A 19,777-nucleotide genomic window follows, 5' to 3' on the forward strand; every position below is an offset into this window, starting at 1 on the left:
GATGTCACTTCTTCCAGGAGACACTTATTAAACACTTTATCTCCCTTAATGTTGATGGGCTAGCTACGTTTTATTTCAGCATCACCATAGCCAAAAGTGAACTGTTTCCTTTTAGTCTCACTGAGCTGAAAATGAAAAACTTACTGGGCTTTGGGTTGATTCGGCTGATTTGTAAAGCATCCTGACTGCAATGATTCAGGAATCAACCCATATTGTTTCTTGTATCACAGAACTGTATTTTGCAGTACAAAAGTGCTCTTCCACAGAAAGCATTCCAGATTCCTTTCTTTGGTGACCCAAACCTCTCAGGTCTAACCACCCCACACAACCTTTCACTGAGATGAACTGGAGTAGATATGGAAGGATGGCACTTGATAAAGTGCACCAAGCTTGCAATTCTGTCACTGGAGGGCAAAATGGAACTGCTTGGTGCCATGGTTCTCAATCTGTGTGCTAAAGCAGCCTCAAACTAGGACAGCATCCAGCATGTTCTGGAACCCTTAAGAACGAGAACATTGTAGTAATCAGGGAGAGTGAGCTACAAATAACAGGAACAGTTGCCTTGCCCAATGTGTGGGGATAACTTTAGCCTGGCAGGTTTGGAGTAGAGATAAGAAGGTAAAGAAGAGAATAAAGCAAAAAGGAAAAGGAGAAAAAGGATCTGGAGATTTCCTAGTTGGGATCCTGAGTTCTGCTCAGTCTCCCTTATCACTCTGACCCCCCACCAGTAGTCTGCAGGCACTGGTGGTGACCGCCTGAGATAGAGATTTCTCCACACTTCCCTCCAACACCCAGCCTGATGCCTTATGGGATAGGATCTAGAGAACATCAGACAAGTGCCAGACTAATAGTAAATATTTTTAGCAATGCATAGGTTTAATTTTTTTCTTTGAAAAGGTTCTACATGATTTTGCAGCCATTTTAGAAATTGGAGTGAAGCCAAAACAAGAAAATGAAAGTTATCATAATCTAATTCCTGAGAAATAAAGATGATTGGCATTTTATTAAACATTATCCCAATCTTTTTTATAGTATATTCACCAGGTTTTACAAAATAAATGAGTTTCTACTAAGCATGCTACTTGTATCCTGCTTCTCTGTCTTTTTAATGGCTAAGTATTATTCTATGTCATGATTTATTTAACCTGTGTCCTATGGAGGCATGATGAGGCCACTTGCAATTTTTCCAAAGCACATGATTATAGTGCAATTTTAATCAGCTTAATATTTATAGTAATCTTAATAACACTGCACAATTTCAGTCCTGTATTACAACACAAGCAGATTTAAATAACACAGATGTGACATGGGAAGATCTGTGGTCCCCAATTGAGATTCATGAAGATACATAAATATATATTAGGCATGACTCTCACATCTGGCTCTCCATAACTAAGTACAACAGAATTATAAATAGTTTTTGAATCCTTGGAGGACTGCCATGTGACGAGAATACACAACTCTGAAAGCTATTTGTGAATGTATAATAAGTGGAAACCAATGTGTGACTCTTGGTTTTTCTTACTAGCAACACAACAGAACAGAGAGAAGAGGGCATGCAGCTCTGAGTGGGACCGTTTCATGAGGCAGAGTAGATGACAGTGAAAATTCTCACTTAAGTACTTCCTATCAACGAGCGGCTAGAGTCATGTGTACCGGCTCAGTGTGAAATTCAGACGTCTGAAGGCACACTTAATGGGAGCACATTTATTCTTTTTTGTTATACATCACTTCTAAAAGGAAAGCTATTGAAGAAAAATTGAGTCCTATTTAAATTAACAGAATAAAAATCCTTAATTTAAATGTCACTAGTGTGTATGTTAAAAACTGTACTTTCAAACTCATATGCTATAATTTTTGGTAGAGACAAATAACAGCCCAGCAGATTATTTAGGATGGTCAACAGTAAGCATCTGGGAGGGTGTGTCCTATGCGGTACCTGGGATGCAGGTTTTCTTGTAAAACATGGGTATTCCTTCCTTATACAAACTATTTATTTCACGATTTTTAATTCCTGTCAGAAATTTTTGCTTAAACAAAAGCAAAACCAACCAAACAGAAGAACTTAGCCAATTATATATGGAAAGGAAGACAAATGGTAAGAGAAATGTCCTTGTTATTCTGTAAATAACACAGTCTTTCTAAATTTAGCTTGACTGCCTATAGTGGCCACACCAGCTTCGGTTTGTAGGGTTCTGAATTCAGGAAGATCACAACAGGCGATCCACCTGCGACAATACAGACGTGACTCCAGCTCAGTTACCCGCTGACTACATAAGGGCTAGGCACAAAACCACGCCGGGCTGCGTAGTGGCTGTGCTGTGCAATGTAGAAAGCATCCCAACTAGGAACAGAGAAATCTAGCCCTCTTGTTTGGTATTTGCTACTTAAAATGTGACCCTGGGCACGTCACTGAATTTCTCTGTGCCTGTTTCACAATCTAAGATAATGAAGATAAGTACAAATGTTTACTTCATAGGGTTCTGTGTGGGTATGTGAATCTTCCTAGCACAGTAACCACCAGAAGAGGCACTTAATACTTGCTGACCTGGAAAAATGTTGATCAAAACACTTAAGAGTGGTTTCTTCTGGGTACCTACATATATTATGGGTAGCTGCAAGGATATACCTCGAATGCTGTGTAGCTTTTCTCTAGATGGTGGGGTTATGGATTATTTTTTGTCTTCTCTTTGCTGATTTGTATTGTCCACAATGATTATGCATTGCTCTTCTAACCAGAACAACACCTAAGTTCTAAAAGACCATAATAGATGAGCTCGGTACCATCACACCTGTCTCAGGCCCTCAGCACCGTCCACCTTGGGACACCTGGAATTCAGGTAGGGCTACCAGAAAAGGAGTTGAGTGCTGCCTATTCCCTTGGCAAAACCCAAGCAGAGCCAGGCAGCCATCAGAGAGCACACCTAACTAACAGCTGTGAGCACACACACACACATCAGAGACGTTGCTCACACTTCGTCCCGTTTCCCTTACCTCCAAGGGCCTGCTGGACTCTGCCCCCAGCTGCAGCCGAGCCATATGGCTGATGTGGAAGCTCGCTCAGGGCTTCATCCCTGCTCTAGGGAAGACTCACAAGACCTAGGAAATGTGGGTCTCGTCTAGCAGCTTCCAGGGAGGTCCTGCCTTCTAGGCTTCTCAAACCTGCCTACCTCACACCTGCATCCCCAGGGCAGGACACTGTCAACAGTAATTGGAGCCAAAGTTACAGACATATATATAGATTGTGATAGGATAGTAAGTCTCTTGATTTCTCCAGGTGTGTTTCCTCATTGTGTAAAACCAGGTGTCAGATATGATAATGTCTAAGGTTACTCTCAGCGTCAGCATATCACACTTACATTTGAAAATGGTTGTTTTGTCTCGTTCTCTGTCATCTACTGTAAAAAAAATTCAAGTAAGTTAAGCAAAGGATCACAGTAATATGTCCCTCCCCAAGATTTAAACTGCAGTTATCTGCTTAATATGCTCAACAATGTCACTCTTTAAGGATACTACTACTAATGGCTGAAGATGGAATGTTAAGACCCAGCCGTGCAAAGTGATGTCATACACACTTCTGATGTGTACTTAGGAAAGGGTCAGTAAAACTCAACAGAAAAAAGAGAGACAGGAGAAAAGAAAATATGATTCACTGAAAATGTCAATGGCTGAGTCTTGGGGCTCATAAAAAAAAAGATACCATTTTGTTTTGTTTCATATTTCAGCATAAATGCATAGGATTAGAAACTTCTTCATATGTGAGATCCACTGTATTTTAAAACACTATTTGATATTTCTCTTTCAAATGAATGTATTTCATAGAAATGACAAGAGTTTCTTAATCAGGCCTATGTTAATAATTTCTTCCAATTAAATGTGGTCTTATGAAACGCTGAATATATATACAGTAATTTCTGAGATTAAAAACTGTATAGATAACTTCAGTATCCACATCATGGTATTAGTAAACTTGATGTTCTATAAAATTCTTACATAACTTAAGGGATCATGGTTGCTGAAGTAGAGAATTTCACAGATGGGTAAGTAAAGTGATCAATTCATTTCAAAGGTTACTATGTTTCTTTCCCAAATCTAATATGGGAAAGTGAAATAAATTGAAGTAAGTCACTTGAAAATCTGTCATTCAGCAAAAATAATATTGTTGGTTGGATAGTAAAGAACAGGATTTATTCATTTCTATCGCTTGCAATCCTTACCAGTATCTAACACATACAAGGGGCTCAAATAGGGATTTGCTGAGTAACAGAGTGAATAATGATCCTGAGAAACATGATGCATGTACAAGGTAATATTTCTGAAACCTTTAGATTTGATGGCCCGAAAGTGGCCTTCATGTGTGGGGCAGAATGGAGGGACATGAGTGGGTGGAATTAATCCATTAGAGTTTTGTTCATACTTTTATTGCTAAATCTATTCATTAGCATCTGAATAATGCCTTTCAATAAATGATGATTGTAGAGGTAGGCAGCAAAGGAAAAATTATAAAGAAATTCACACATAACTGTTAATGTCAATTTCCCACATATGTTTAACTTTTGTGTATCCTTATTTTTATTATTTTAGCAACAGCTGGTCTACAGTTATTATTTTTAAATATGCATCCTAAACAGAAATCTGTTCCTTCCTGTTGGGAACCTCAGCAAAACTCTAGTCCACTAATTTTATTATTTTTCTTCCTGGCTGGGATATTCACATGTTATTTCACAGATCTGAAAAAGTATGTACTTATATTTCCTTACATGTACAATTTCACATCTAGATGCAGTCTCAAATATCAAATTTTACTCACTGAGACAAGGATCTCTAACAGAGAGAGTACCAAGTAGGAACCAGGAATCCAAAGGAAGCATTCTGCAATGAAATTGTTTTTAGACAGTCTGGCAGATGGTACTTTTTCATTACACAGGAAGTTTTCCTGGGGGAAAACACACCAAATTACTTTAAAAAAAAAAAAAAAAAGTGAGTGGTCACACAGAATTAGCTGTAGTCTGTTCTGGCCTGCAGTGCTCTTGCAAAGCCAAGCAGGCCAGCCCTGAACATTCACATATGTGAAAAATTGTCAAGTGCATTATGCCTGCTCTGGGCCAATGAAGGTGCATATACTCATGCAGCTGAATAAGATACCACCATTCTAAGCCGTGTACTTACCGGGTTAGATCAGCCTTATGTGGTTGTGTGAATTTGTCTCCCAGAAATGATCTTTCATCCAAAGGCCGTGAGCTCTATGCATCAAACACTCCCCAATATTCCAGACATTTCCCTGTGTCTCTATCCCTTTCTAGCTACATGCCACAGTCCATTGCCACAGAATAAAGGAAAAGGAAGAGGTTTTGAAAAGTACCCACCTCAACTTATTATTAAAAAAAATAAAAACAAATATCTGATCAGATTGAGTGATTCACACCTTAAGTGAAGGTAATTGATATCCAGGACTGAAATTCAGGCCCCTGAAGTTGCGATCCTTTTTTCTTTGTACCACACCATGAAAGACTAAAAGAACATGAAATTCATTCAATTTTTCCCAAAACTTTCCATGCAGTAATAGAGAAGACAGATGTGTTTATATACAGAACATTTATATACTTTAGTTTAGCATCAGTAACAAGAAAAATGTACAACTTAGTTACAATAAATTCTTTTTTTTTAACTGAAAATGTATCTCAATGGGTCCCTATGAACACATGCTTATAAACAGTATTCAAGATACTGTCAAATGATCTGTTAACAAAAATAGCACTAGATATCAATTCTGAACCCAAATATTTTTTCCAAAATGGCTTCCCTGACAATTTTACACCTAAAGATGGAAAGACAAAGAAGCAATGAGTTTTACACTGAAGCCAAGACCTTTGCAGTATATGCCACCGTAATTTCACATACGGTTAACCAGTACGTGTGGGGAGGGGGGAATAACAACTCTGCTTGATTATCACAAGATAGCCAAGTGTGACTGTGGCCATTTGCCTTTCAGAAGAATATATGAAAAGAAGCACAAGTTATTCCACATGTCAGGAAGCATTTCCAGCTTTCCCCAGGACACATGCTCCAGGCTGACAGAGAGAAGTTGAAAGGGACACAGCTTTGTACCCAGCCGCCAGCTGAACTTGGTGGCAGGCTATTAAAAAGAAAAAAAAAAAAGGCACAAATTATACATAGATGGATGTGGGGGAGGGGGGAAGGGAAAAATGGAATGAGCTAATGTTCCTAGTTGGCATCTGCCTTTTGACTCAAAGAAAGAGATGGCTTTTTTCCAAAATTTTTCTATTATTGTGGTATCAGCTGCCTCTTGGACTCATTTAAAAAAGCTGAGCCTGCCAACAGAACAAGACAAGATTTCTGTTAATAGTAGTTAATGTGCAAGCTCCTTGAAATGACAGGGATTTTGATATTTTTTCTATGAAAGCTATTTGGTATTATTATTCTTGGCATGAGCTTAAGGACTTGTGTGGCCAGGTACTGTCAGAAATACAGTAACAGCAAATTCTGAGGACAAAAAGTTGCTATCTTGATTCTTTAATTTACTCTTCCAATATATTTAACTAAAGAACATTTTGAAACTAATTGGTGCTGGGTGTTTACTGCGGAAGTGGCATCCTACCAAATGACTTCCTACTGGTTTGCCCTCTCAAATCTCAGTAATACTGGTAACTATTACACTAACTTCTTACTTTGAAAACTGGAAATCGAAGGAAAAGAATTAAGCATTCATGCAATCTTTTTAAAAAGGACTACAGATTCTACCTACATCATAAGGAAAAGATGTTCTTTATTGAAAAAGAAAAAAAAGCTAGCAAATAAATGTACTAGGAATGATAGATTCAAACCCCAATGAAGAATCAAGAATGCTTCCAGCTTCTACTTGGGATGTAGAAAGCTGGAAAAGCATGATTCCCATCCTTATAATGAACATAAATGCTGGACAATCTGCAGTTCGGTGACCTTTCCTGAACCCATTAGGGAGCGGAGGCAGTGCAGGGCAGCCAGCTAGACAGAAGTCTAAATGGTGCTGCAGCTCTGGCTTACCTGACCCAGGCTCTGAAGGACACTAATAAAAAGAATTTAGCCACAACTGTCAACTAATTGCTAAAGGCTGAGTGTGAACTAGTGAGAACACAGAACATACACAGAGAATATATTGGGGTCTGCAATATAAAGGAATTCACACCCACTCTCAGGCTTTTATGAGGACCTCCTGCAGAACTCACAAAAAAGACAGGTTGATAGCCCAGGGTCCTTTGTCATTCCTGGTACAGTCTTGGGGGAAAGAAGAGCAGCCACTGCAGAGAAGGTTTACATGAAAGGCTCTCTAGATCCTTCTTCTCTATTCCTTTGGAACAAAAAAGCCTTAAACGCCTGGGAGAAAGGTAAAAATCACTGTTTCCCTGAGGGAAATGGTGAACACCTACTGCAGCCTGGAGAGGAGAAGGGGGAAGAAAACCAACCTTTCCAACCTGGGGGAGGGGCAGTAACCCTGAGAAGGTGACAGTGACACAGTAACCCAGGGACACAGTGTCACCTCCCACTAGGGTTTAATCAGAACATACCCCCTCTTGCCTCTCACCACCAGACTGAAAAGCACAGGGTAAGTGACAGCAGCCTCCTACTGGGATGGGACAAGAGAGTGGATGGGGACTGTATGCAACTTACACCACAAAGGAAAGGCTGATACTGAAGTTCAAGGAGACACAGAGAAAAACTCTTTGGCTTATCAGCCCCACCCTAAAAACAAGGTAACAAAATGGAGGAATTTGAAGTGTTTGGTTATATGGAGGGTAACCATAACACTATGCACTCAGTATTGCTCAGAATAATACTGTATCATTCAAAATACTCACAGTAGTCTACAGAACAAGCAGACAATCAGTAGAGACCAGAAGGCCTGGGCAACAGTAAGCTTAATTAACATTTGTAGAACAGTCCACCCAACTAGAGCAGAATACACATTCTTTTTGGGTACACATGCTGTTTTCACATAAAATACTGCAACCAGGTGAGATTTATCCTGGGAATGCAAGCCTGCTTCAACTCTGAAAATCAAAATGATTAAGTATGTCAATAGACTAAATAAGAAAAAGTATATAGTAACCTCAGCAAATACAAATTTTTTTTAAAAAGTACTATTTATAACAGCATATCTCCCCTTCCAACAAACAAACAAAAAAGAAATATTTAGGTTATAAATCCAATAACATATATGAAGAACCTGTATGTCCAAAAATTTGCTGGTGTGAAAATATGATTACAACATAATATTGAATGAAAAGAAGTAAGGTAGAAAATAGTATCTACTATGTGGTCAGAATTTAAAAAAATAAACTCAAACCAAATATTTTTCCATAAAAAAGGCTAAAAAATAATGGCTTTAAAAAAAATTAAAGTCTCCTTGGTTTCTCATTCTTAATAAGACAATCACAAAGTGTTTCAAGGAAAATAAAATTAATATAAGCCATTTCTAAAGCTACTTTCTTTGCTGTCACCTCTTACTGAATAGTGCACGTTAGGAAGTCTCTTTAGGTCAGTTTCCTTGGAGCAGTTCCACGTGCTCTTAAAATCATTCTTTGAAAATAAACTTCTGTGGTCAAACAAGTTTGGTAAACAATAATGTAATAAATTGGTTTCTTAACTGCAGAACGAATTAAACTATCATACTGTGCCATTCTGGATTTTCAAGGGCTTATAGTCTGCAGTGTTTCCCAAATTTATTTGAATGTAGAACTTGTGGAGCAGATAGTGAAAAAGAGAGACTAGAGAGAGAGGAAGAGAGAGGAAGGAAAGACAAGAGAGGGGAGCTGTTTTGGCTGACCTTTGAGAGTAGGTTGCAGGTGTATCATTTTCTCCCAAGAATTAAGGGACATTTCGCTACTTACCCACAATACTATTGTTACATCAAAGAAAGTTAGATTATTTTCCTAATAACATCTAATATCTAGCCTAAATACAAAATACAAAATTCCTGTTTTCTCAACAATGCCCTTTTAGTGAGTTTTTTTCACAGTTCTCCTGTTATGTTTGGTTCCTTTTAATATAAAACCATGTCCTGCTTTTTTTTATGACATTGATGGTTTTTTTCCAGAGACTAGTCTCCTTGAATTGCAGAAATCCCACCTTTTGTCTGATTATTTCTCCCTGGTGTTATTCAACTTGTTCCTCTATTCCATGGATTTCTAGTATATTGACACTTATCTTGGAAGACTTCATTAGAGCTGGGTTAAACATAGTTAGAAAGAATACATAATTGATGATGCTGTGTTCGTATATTGCATTATATCAGTTGATACACCACGTCAGGCAATCCCACTAATAACGCTAAGTTTGATCACTAGGTTCAGGAGGTGACTACCTCTCTCTGTTGCAAAAGTACATTTTTTCCCTTTGCTGTAACACGTTCCTCTTTGAGGTGATACTTCACCACAGTGTGAGTGTCCTATGTCTCAACAACCTCCTAACTGATGGTTTTTGTAGTCTTCGATGATCTTTGCAAGACTACCAGTTACCACTGGGCTTCTTGTTAATTTTTATTTAACTCTTTTATAATTTCTTTTAGGAAAATTTTCTCTTTGTGGTGTACAGTTATATGAGTTTGGAGAAATACAAGGAGTTGTTTATATAACATAATAATCAAGATATAGATAATTCTATCACTCCAAAAATATTCCCTTAACACTGTTCCTCTATGGTCCTAAATAAAGTTTTGTAAAATGTCCATGCTGAGTAGCCTTGCTCTGACCTATGTGTCCCATAATATTTCATGTCTTGCCTCATAGTGACTAAACTCCTGTGTGAAAAGAATAACCATGAGAATTTGTTAAGGTGCAGACTCTTGGGCCCTGCCCCCAGAGTTTAGGATCCTGAGGCTAAGGCAGCTCTGGTGATTGTGATATCAGCAGTTCACTGACCTCATGAGATACAGGGACTACAAGAATGGCCATTATATTCTACCTCTGCTTCTATCCATACACTTTGCAAAGTGACTTTGCTGTTCCTTCCATGAAGAGGTGGAGTCTATTTCCCTATCCCACAAACCTGGTCCATGACTTGCTTGGGCAAGAAAACACTGTGGAACTGACGAAGCATAACATGAGGCTTGCTTGTCTCCACACTCTCTCAGAACCCTTGTGCTGAGGCCTTGTGAAGGAGTCACTGCTGGCTGGACAAGGAGCAATGCATGGCCTAATCTCTACTATCACCTTGGACAATAGTCAGGCAGGCATATAAATGGGGTCATGATAGAGTAGTCAGCTCCAGCTGACCACTGGGGACACCTTAGCACACTGGCCAAGAACACATAAGCCTGACCAGCTGACCCATGTGCTCAAGAGAAAGAAGAAATGTTTATTGTTTCAAGTCACCTGTGTCAGGGTGATTTGTTACACAGTTACAGATGACTGATGCACCACAGTTCTGACACTGCCCATCTGAGAAATACCACTTCATCTCATCCTCTCCTTTTCCCCTGCCACCTTCATAAAATCAGTTAGGCTTTCATTTCTGGTTCAGACTGCTGCAATAGTCTGCTGACTTGTCTCCCCTCTCTCTGTCACTCCCCACCTTATGGTCACCTCCACACACACTACTGCTGCTAAAACTGAACTCCTTAAAGGCAGAAATCAAGCGGTCATAATTTATGTATTCCCATCACCTGGCACCTGCCCGGCACCCTCACAGGTGCTCAATCACTGTTTGTGGAATGACTGCTACCAGATTCATAAAATACAGCTGTGATCATGTCACTCCCCGTGCAGAACTCTTACTGACATTTACACCTTATACCATATCCATTTTCTGCTTGTCCTTTAATTGCAGGACCTCTGTGATGGGACGCCAGCCTAGCTTATCACTCTTCTTCCCCTTCTTTTCTTAATGCCCTTCAAAAGTGAGGGCTAGCTGATCATGCTCCTCACTTCTCTGTCTGTGTGGATACTGACTCCTGCCTGGAAGCCCGTTCCACATCTCTGCAAATTCTGCACATTCTTGAAGGTCCAGCTCCAAAGCACCTCCTCTGTGAAGCTCTGGGAGCTCTCGTTAAGGAAAAGCTCCCCTCTCACTGCCTCTCCTCTTAGCCTGAGCCTCTCGTAGGCATCTGATATTATGGTTACTTGTGTATTATGGCATCTAGCAAAGCATGTCCCCACCACAGATTGTGAACTTTATGAGGCCATATTCATTGCTTACCTTTCTGTGTTCCCTACTGTACCTAACATAATCCATTAAACATAATAAGACCTTACTGAATGAAGAGATGATTTTCTGTCACTACTAAGCAATAAAGACAGTAATAATCAAACTCATAATTCAAACTGAGACCAAAGATGGCAAAATAAATACAGTGGTTTTCATACTTCAGTTTGTGAAAGAATCTTCTGGAAAGCGGGTTAAGAATACAAATTCCTAGGGCCTGCCCCCAGAGAGAATGGTTCAGTAGGTTGGGGGTTTGAATTCTTATCAACCTGCCTACATGATTTTGAGGAAGGTTTGTGGGCAACACTTTATATACAGTGATACAGAACCTGCTGTACATATATGAATGCAAAATAAATCCCTTTTTTCATGTACCTAAGAATTCTTTTTTTTAAAGTTTCTTGACTTTAACGCCAAAGTATTCAGCGCAGAAGGCCTATAAAAAGAATCACTTTAACAATACATGCACAGTCTGGCACCTTATTAGCTTAGGCTGCTGGGAATATGACATCACACTCCACTCCTTGTAATCACAATCTGTATACATTTTTTCATCTACATATCCTTTTTATAAACTATTTAAAGTTTAATTTGCTACAAACAGTCCTATTTCAGACCATCTCACCATGTGAGGTATGCTTTAAAATAAGAGAAGGGTGCAAAACTCCTACCTTGGTCCCAGAGGCTGGCTCTTACGGCTCTTTCCAGCTGTTCCTCTTCACTCAGCCCTGCTGTGTATACGTCATAGTTCCTGGGTACTTCTTCAGGGTCACCTGGCCTGCCATACGGGTAATAATTCTGATATCCAGAGTAGCCTACCGGAACAACCAAAAGGTTAAAGAACATTGGACTGTTCTGTTCACACTTCTTAATTTATAAGCAAAGACAATAAAACAACGTATGTCCTTATTTTGTGTATAGTGATAATCCTCAAAAGAAAAGATGACAAATAGAGAATGCCTCTGGGAGGGTGGGCAGTGACTGTCCTGTCATTGTATCCACAGTGTCCAGCATGGGACTGCTCATAAGTGAGTCTGTAGGTGCTGATGAGGAAGAAGATAGTCATTTAGAAGGTATAAGCAGTACCGGGGAGGGGACTAGCATGGGGCTCTTATCAGTTAGAGTGGGTTTTTTTGGTATAGAGCAGTTTAATATGTCAAGCATTTTCAGTGGAGTCCTGACTGGAGTCAAGGGGCTGCCTGGAATGACAGCTGAGAAAGCCTGACTGTCTGGCGGCTCTATACAGTGAGAGACAAACCAACGTTTAATGCATATACTCCAAGACATTGGTGCTGGGTATATTTCAGACAGTAATGACTACATTGAGATATAGAAGCCAATGTCTCTGTAATTACAATTCTATGTCAGTGATCATAGTTTTTCCTAAAAGCACTTTCAAGAAATTGGTTGCTAGATAAAATGAGAGAAGAGAAAACCCAGTCATTAAATAATGCTTTAAGTATCAAACTTAGATACCCCATTAATAAAGGTGAATTACAGAGCAAAGTTCACTTTCCATCAATCTTCTCAAGTCAGTTTGAATATACGCTTTACATTTTCTTTAATCGCCTACTTTACAGAATTTGTTTTGAAGACACTTTTTTCCCATGGAGGATTAACAATCTGATTCTGGTGTAATGGAAGAGAATAACAGTTTCTTTAATTTTTTCTCTTCTTTCCTTCCATTATCATATGTTTTGAAGATGATGTTTCAAATGTCTAATTAATGTGCTTTTTGTTATGGATGAAAATTCCTACCCTTTTATTATAAGTCTTGGGTCATACATCTCCCTATCAACCAACATAGTACATGCCTGAGCTTAAGCTTCTTATTGCTTTAATTAAGACTATAGAAAAAACATAATCCAGCCAAAAAAGCAGAACACTGTAGGGTGGAAAACCAGTTAATTGAGATTTCATATTTAGAATATCTGATGAGTGGTCCTGAGGCGATTTTAAAATTTACTTTTGCATTGGTTATGAACAAAATGCTTTCCTAATATACAAGATTAAAAGGGAAACAGTTTAACTACTTCCCATAATAATTTTCAGGCACTCTGCAAGTCTTTACTTTCATATAAACAATGAAAAGACAGTCTCGCTGTGGTTTAGATGACTCATGATGCAGAGTGTCTGTTCATGAGCTTCCTGGCCATTTGTGTATCTGCTTTGGAGAAAGGTCTATTTGGAGCTTACTGATTAATTACTATAATACTCTTCTATTTTGGTACTATTTTACTGAACATCCTTGAAACTCACAAAAATGAATGATTTACATAAACAGTAAATAAAATTGTTCAGGACTTGGGAGCTAATTCTGGCAAGCCTTCCTCCTATTACAGTAAAAATTAGTGGAGATTTACTATATACCTCCAATAACCCAATTTTCTCTCATGTTTTTCATGGCAGAATAGGAATATTATGATATTTAAAGTAGGAGAAAGATGTAAGTATATTTCCCAAATCCTCACAATGGTTTAGGCCTGAGGTGGGATCTTGTTACATTTTAAATATGGACACCCTTTCTCAAATTGATCTCTACTCAACAGAACCATCAGAGACATTCGGCCCCCACCGCTGTTTTGGGGAACACCAACCAGCAAGTTTCACATCCTGAGAGTCAAGGGGACAGTGGCATTGCTACAAATTTTGCTTTCTGTACTTCTCACCAAAACACAACAAACAAACAAACAAACCTATTCATAGAAGGGCAACTGGTTAAAGCACAACCCACACATCTGTTTCACAAAGAACAAAAGAAAGGGGCAACCATTCCAAAACATAACAGAATATTTACGGATAAGTCCCTGAATACCATGGGATGCTTCAGCAATCCCTGAATACAGAGGCCGCCCAATTCCCTAAGAGTGCCAATTATCTGATTGCACCACAAAAAGCCTATTGGGCACTTTCCCATAGGGCTTATTACCACTTTTAAACCCCAGTGGAAAGTCATTCTGTTAAATGGTCTAAGCAACATTTCTACCTACCTATCCTTGAAAATGTTCAGGTAATTCAAAATTCAAAATAACCCCAAAGTTGTGACTACCTATCTATACAGATGCCAGAAATACTATATTCATCTATAGAGTTTTAACAGCCAGGTAAATTTGCTACTATTTGATGCAACATTTTCTTGGCATAGAAAAATATATTTCTTCATGTTCTTATAAAAAAACAACCCAGCAGGGCCTTAATGAAATAAACTCTATAACTCCAAACATATGAATATTATAAAATCTAATTTGGTACTTGTCAGACAAAACATGGAGAGAGAGAAAGGGAAAGTTTTAGTGCCTTAAGTCAAAAAGAGTAGTGTGGATAAAGGTTCTATATCATCAGTCATAAATCATCAACAAAAACAAAAATTCCATCAACATCTATTATAATGAGAACAGGTCTCCTAGGACCAAAAATTTTCTACAGCTGTTGCACTGGCCCAATCATATATTTTTAAATCTTCATAATAAACACGGCTGAAAAAAAACCTAACAATCAAACACTTAAGATACATAAGTTTAAATTATATCCTGTGATGAATACTAGTTTAATATTCTTTTGTAGCTATGTACTTTGGCTCTGTAGTAAAAGAAATTCTGGTTATCATTATTCTATCAACTACTCCATCTGTTCCTCATACACATACCAGGGTTTCATGGCAAAAGAGATCAAGAAACACCACTAAGATTAGAACAATTGGTAACAGCTTTTTAAACATTCATGCGGTTCTTTGACCTATAAAGACTTTTCCAGCTAAGGACAACCATATTAAGAATAAATCATTACTTGTAAGAGATACATATGCTCTCATAAAAGTTCCCTAGACCATTAGCATGGCCACCTGGCCTCATGTAACTCTGCCTTTGAAGAAATCCATTCACTTCAGAGGAAGGAATATAAATATGGTAATCTTACATATGAAAGAGGAAAGGAGCAGGTTTCCCTTTTTTCTTTTTTTTTTTTTCACTAAGTGCAAAAAAAGAAAAAGAAAGAAAACACAGTAAGGGAACTGCCCTCTTATGTAAGGCTAATAACCAGAATGCCCATTTCCCTGTACATTCACATACATGTACACTAGAAAAAGCAGGGGCTAGGGATCAGTGACTTGCATTTTTAGTCCTAGTTATATCACTAAGTATCTGTATGACTTTAGCCAAAATACTTAAATTTCTAAACCTCAGTTTCCCAGCTGTCACAGAAAATATTAGGACTGTGATGGTTTAAGCCATGTCTTTGCACAAGTATGTTCTTATTATCTTTGTCCAGTGGAACATTTCTGTATCTTTTGGGGATTTAAAAAACCAAATAGGAGAGAAGCCTTCTATCCACTAGCAACTTCAAGGTGTTAGGGGCCATATCACCTGCCTAGTGGAGAGAATAAAGACATCAGGCAAAGGAAATGACGATGGGAGACAGAACCAAAATGGTCTTCCTGTCCAGTCCAACCCACCTCCTTCCTAATCACACAGGCCAATAAAGCTCTTCTTAAGTCAATGCGAACTGGTCTCCATAACTCCAAAAGGACCCAGTGCTCTTCCAAATGGCTATAAGTCTGTTGACATTGAATCATCTCATGTCTCCTCAGGTGAGTCCACAAACAGAGGCAGGTAAACTGTCATTATTCAGCAACTGTTCCTCTCCTGCACCAAGATCATGTTGCCAGGATTTTAAGCATCCAAATCCACAGAGGTGAGAGTCTCAGAAGCAGAGCCCCTTCCTGGAGCAGCGACAGTATTCATTTCTGTGGTCCCCAAGCTTAGGTAACCCGAATCACATGAGCCTATGAGTTTAGTTCCTGATCCCATCAGAATCACCTGGGAAGCTTTCATAAAAAGTCCAAGTCCCTGTCTCTATCCCATTATGATATAATCGGGTCTGGGGTAAATTCAAGGCATGGATTAAACCTGTAAAAGCTCCTCAGGTGATTCATAAATACAACTAGGATTGATACTTATAATCCAAGCCTTTAAAACTACATCAAAAACACAGCTTGAATGGAACTCTAATAAAATTCTATGGATTAAATCCTTCAGTGGCATTCCAGCACATTCTGGAGAATCCCAAACAGGACTTTCATAAAGGCATGAAAAGCCCTTTCCTCCCATTGCTTTCCTTACCTTCTGTTCCGTCACCAATGGACAGAGTTCAGTCAGCACTCCACTCCATCTGGATAACCTCCGGTAACTGCAACCCTACTGCCTCCCAGCTGAGCACTGAATGCACTATGTCAACATTGCTAGGTTGTACTTGAACCTCTGCCGGGAAGGAGTAACTGGGATTGGACCAGCCTTCTTGCCATAGTCAAGTAGAAGACTGGAGGAAATACATGAGACAAGTATTCAGACACTGTATAATAGGCAGTACAGGATTTTGAACCTTGGGAAAAATGAAATAAAGGAAATGAGCCTAAAGATACTTTCCAGACTATATGCAGGAAGGGGCTACACAAGTAGGAGCAGCAGGCTTCCTGAGCTGAGCTACTATTTGCAGGGCAGAGTAAAGCAAAGGAGAAAACTATGTACTGAAAAACCTCCAGAAATCTGCCTGGGGTTCCCTTGAGCTTTTGCTGAATATTAAGCCATGTATGTATAGGTGAAATTCTATAAGACCAGGCGAAGAATGACCGAGAGCTATTAAGTAGAACTATTTTCAGAGCTTAGGCAGGGCTGAGAGACCTTTGCCTTATAACCAGCCATAGGAGAGTCCTTGCTGAACAAAAGGCATTCAGGAGAGATCCCAGAAGAGTAACACTTCAGAAGTAGTGCAGAATTAACCCTCGGATAAAAGTTACTTTAGACTCACCCTAAAGAATTTAAAAACAAGCCCCGGAAGAATTGAGCTAATTATCAGGATACTTAACTCTGCGCCAGAACAAGGTCCACTATTCTTTAATTAAAAGAAGATAAGCCCTAGTACTCAAAACCACAAAATACACAATGTCTAGCATCAACTCAACACTTATGCAAATTGTGACCTACCACCAGGAGAAAAATTAGTCTAATGAAGAAGATAAAAAAAACAAAAACTGAAAAGCAGAATTAACAGGGACTTTAAGTAAGACACTATTATGACCATGCTCATGATTTAAAGAAAAACATGAATATAATGAGGAGAAAAATGAAGAAAATAAAAGAGAATTAAATGGGACTTCTAGAGCTGAAAAATACAAGACCTGAGGGAAAATTCACTAGGTGAGATTGACAACAGATTCAACACTGTGGAAGAACAACTGGGAGCTTAAACACACAGAGGTAGAAACTATCCAAACTGAAGCCCCAACACACAAAATAACATAACAGAGCCTCGGGGACTTGAGGGACAACATGGAGCAACCGAACACTGGTGTAAGTGGAAATCAGAAAGGATGGAGGAATATGCTATGGGAGAATTAATTACCAAAAGACCTGTACTAGAGGAAATATTTAAGAACATTCTTAAGGCCAAAGGAATGTGATACCACATGGGATTTGGGTCTACATAAAAGGAATCTCCTAGTTCTGTGGATCAAGTGACACAAGCCCTGGGTACATCCCTGAGCTATACATGCAAATCAGGGGGATTTAAAAAAGGAAAAGCCTTTGGAAACTGAACTACTACATAATCCACCACACAAGTATGAGATTAATCCATGAGCAGTACCTGCCCGGATAGCACAGAAAAGGATTTGAAAACTGAGCTGACACTGGAAACTATTGCCCACAGAATGAGAGACAGAATCTGTGGTCTAAATAAACCTAACTAGAGTGACTATCTGCTAAAGCAAACAAAAACCAAAAAACAAATTAACATTTTTGAGAGGATTTTAACAGGACCTGGAATGTTACAATGTAATATTCAAAATGTTCAGATGTAAGATAAACTTACTGAACATACAAAACAAAACAAAAGAAGATAAACAGGAGAATGTGACCAATTCTTAGGAGAAAAAGAAAAGCAACAGATGCCAGCCACATGAGAGGACTGAGATGTTAGAATTATCACAGACTTTAAGGCAACTATAATAGCCACGCTCTATGAGATAAAGGTGAACACTAGAGAAATGAACGGAGAGACAGTCTTTAGGGGAGACACAGAAACTGTAAAAAAAGAACCAAATGGAAATTTTAGAACTAAAAATACAACATTAAAAAAAAACTCCCTAGATCGGTTCCATAGGTTCAATAGCAGAAAGGAGATGAGAGAAGAAAAAGTCAGTGAACTTGAAGATAAATCAATAGAAAGTATCCATCATGAAGAACACAGAGGAAAAAAGGACTGAAAAATTTAACAGAGCCTGAAGGGCTTGATGGACACTATCAAAATGTCTAAATTTTATGTCATTTAAGTCTCAGAAATTGGTAGAAATAAAATATTTGTGAAAATTAAATCAGAAACCCTCCCAAATTAATTGAAAAGTAAAAAATGAGTCAAAAGTTGACAGAATTAAAAGAAGATAAAGGTAATTCTATAATCATAGTTTGAGATTTTTAATCCCTCTCTTTTAGCATTGACAGAAAAGTTAGATTAAAAAAAGATAGTAAAGACCTAGAAGATATAAGTCTAAACCACCTTGACCTAATTGATATGTATGGAGCACTACATTCAGCAATGGCAGAATACACATTCTTTCAAGGGCAATGTATACATTCACCTGGATGGATCATATATGGGGACAAAAGAAAGTTTCATTGAATTAAAAGGATTGAAACTATACAGAGTGTGTTCTCTAGCAAAAAAAGAATTCAGTTAGAAATCATTAATAAAAAGATATCTAGAAAATCTGTGGTATATAATACATAAAATTTTAAAAAATACCACTCAGGAATAAAAAAAGAATTAAAAACTACTGATACATATGATATCATATATGGATCATAAAATATCAGGTTGAATGAAGGAAGCCTACAGAAGAGTACTTATACTTAGCAACTGAGTATATGAAGTTCGAGCTCAGGCAAACTATCTATGGTGATAGAAATGAAATCATATCAGTGTTGTCCACGGCGGAATAGGAGGGTGGGGAATGAATAGAAGGGGGGAAATGAGTAGAAGGGGACATAGTAAAAACTCAATAAATACTGAGTTTATTAATAAAATAACTATTTATTAGCTACCAGTCCATAATCTGTATCACCCACTCCACAGGTCAGCATTCTACTTCCTATACCCTAATTAGTCTTACTAGTTTCTATTATTTCATCTTTTCAAATGTATGGTAACTACATTCTCACTCCTGGATTATAAACTTTCTGAGATAGGGACTATAGCTCTTTCTCTCCCATGATGGCTGGCTTCGCAATCTACAAAATAACCACTCACAAAGTGCTACAGGGCAAATCAGTCTGCGGACAAGAATCTTCTCTGGGAAAATAAAGCAAAAGCACTATATATAAAAAAATGTACATATTTCTTTGTACCTATATTAGTTAAGCCAAGGGTTAAAAAGCTACAACTTGTGGTCCAAATCCAGCCTACTGCCTGTTTTTGTAAATAAGGTTTTATTGGGACACTGTTACACTCATCTGTTTATGAATTGTTTATGGCTGCTTTCATACAATGACAGGTTGACAAGTTGCAACAGAGACAATATGGGCAACAA

At 38.3% G+C, this 19,777-nt stretch overlaps 1 protein-coding gene across 7 annotated transcripts in view; it reads right to left on the reverse strand.

Annotated features, from left to right (window-relative positions):
* RHBDD1 (rhomboid domain containing 1) overlaps positions 1-19,777 on the reverse strand; it is a 118,507-nt gene that overhangs the window by 37,556 nt on the left and 61,174 nt on the right. For 5 of the 7 annotated variants that reach the window (XM_036913517.2, XM_036913554.2, XM_036913547.2 and 2 more), the window contains exons 7-8: positions 11,871-12,014; positions 4,080-6,136 (exon numbers count right to left, since the gene is read on the reverse strand). In XM_036913517.2, coding sequence (XP_036769412.2) covers positions 6,030-6,136; positions 11,871-12,014 — 251 coding nt within the window. In that variant the 3' untranslated portion in view covers positions 4,080-6,029. Of the gene's footprint in view, positions 1-4,078; positions 6,137-11,870; positions 12,015-19,777 lie in introns of those variants that run through there. The other 2 variants (XM_036913563.2, XM_036913572.2) reach the window with 2 other exon arrangements.

The sequence above is a fragment of the Manis pentadactyla genome, chromosome 6, assembly GCF_030020395.1.
Source record: "Manis pentadactyla isolate mManPen7 chromosome 6, mManPen7.hap1, whole genome shotgun sequence".
Taxonomy (NCBI): Eukaryota; Metazoa; Chordata; class Mammalia; order Pholidota; family Manidae; genus Manis; species Manis pentadactyla.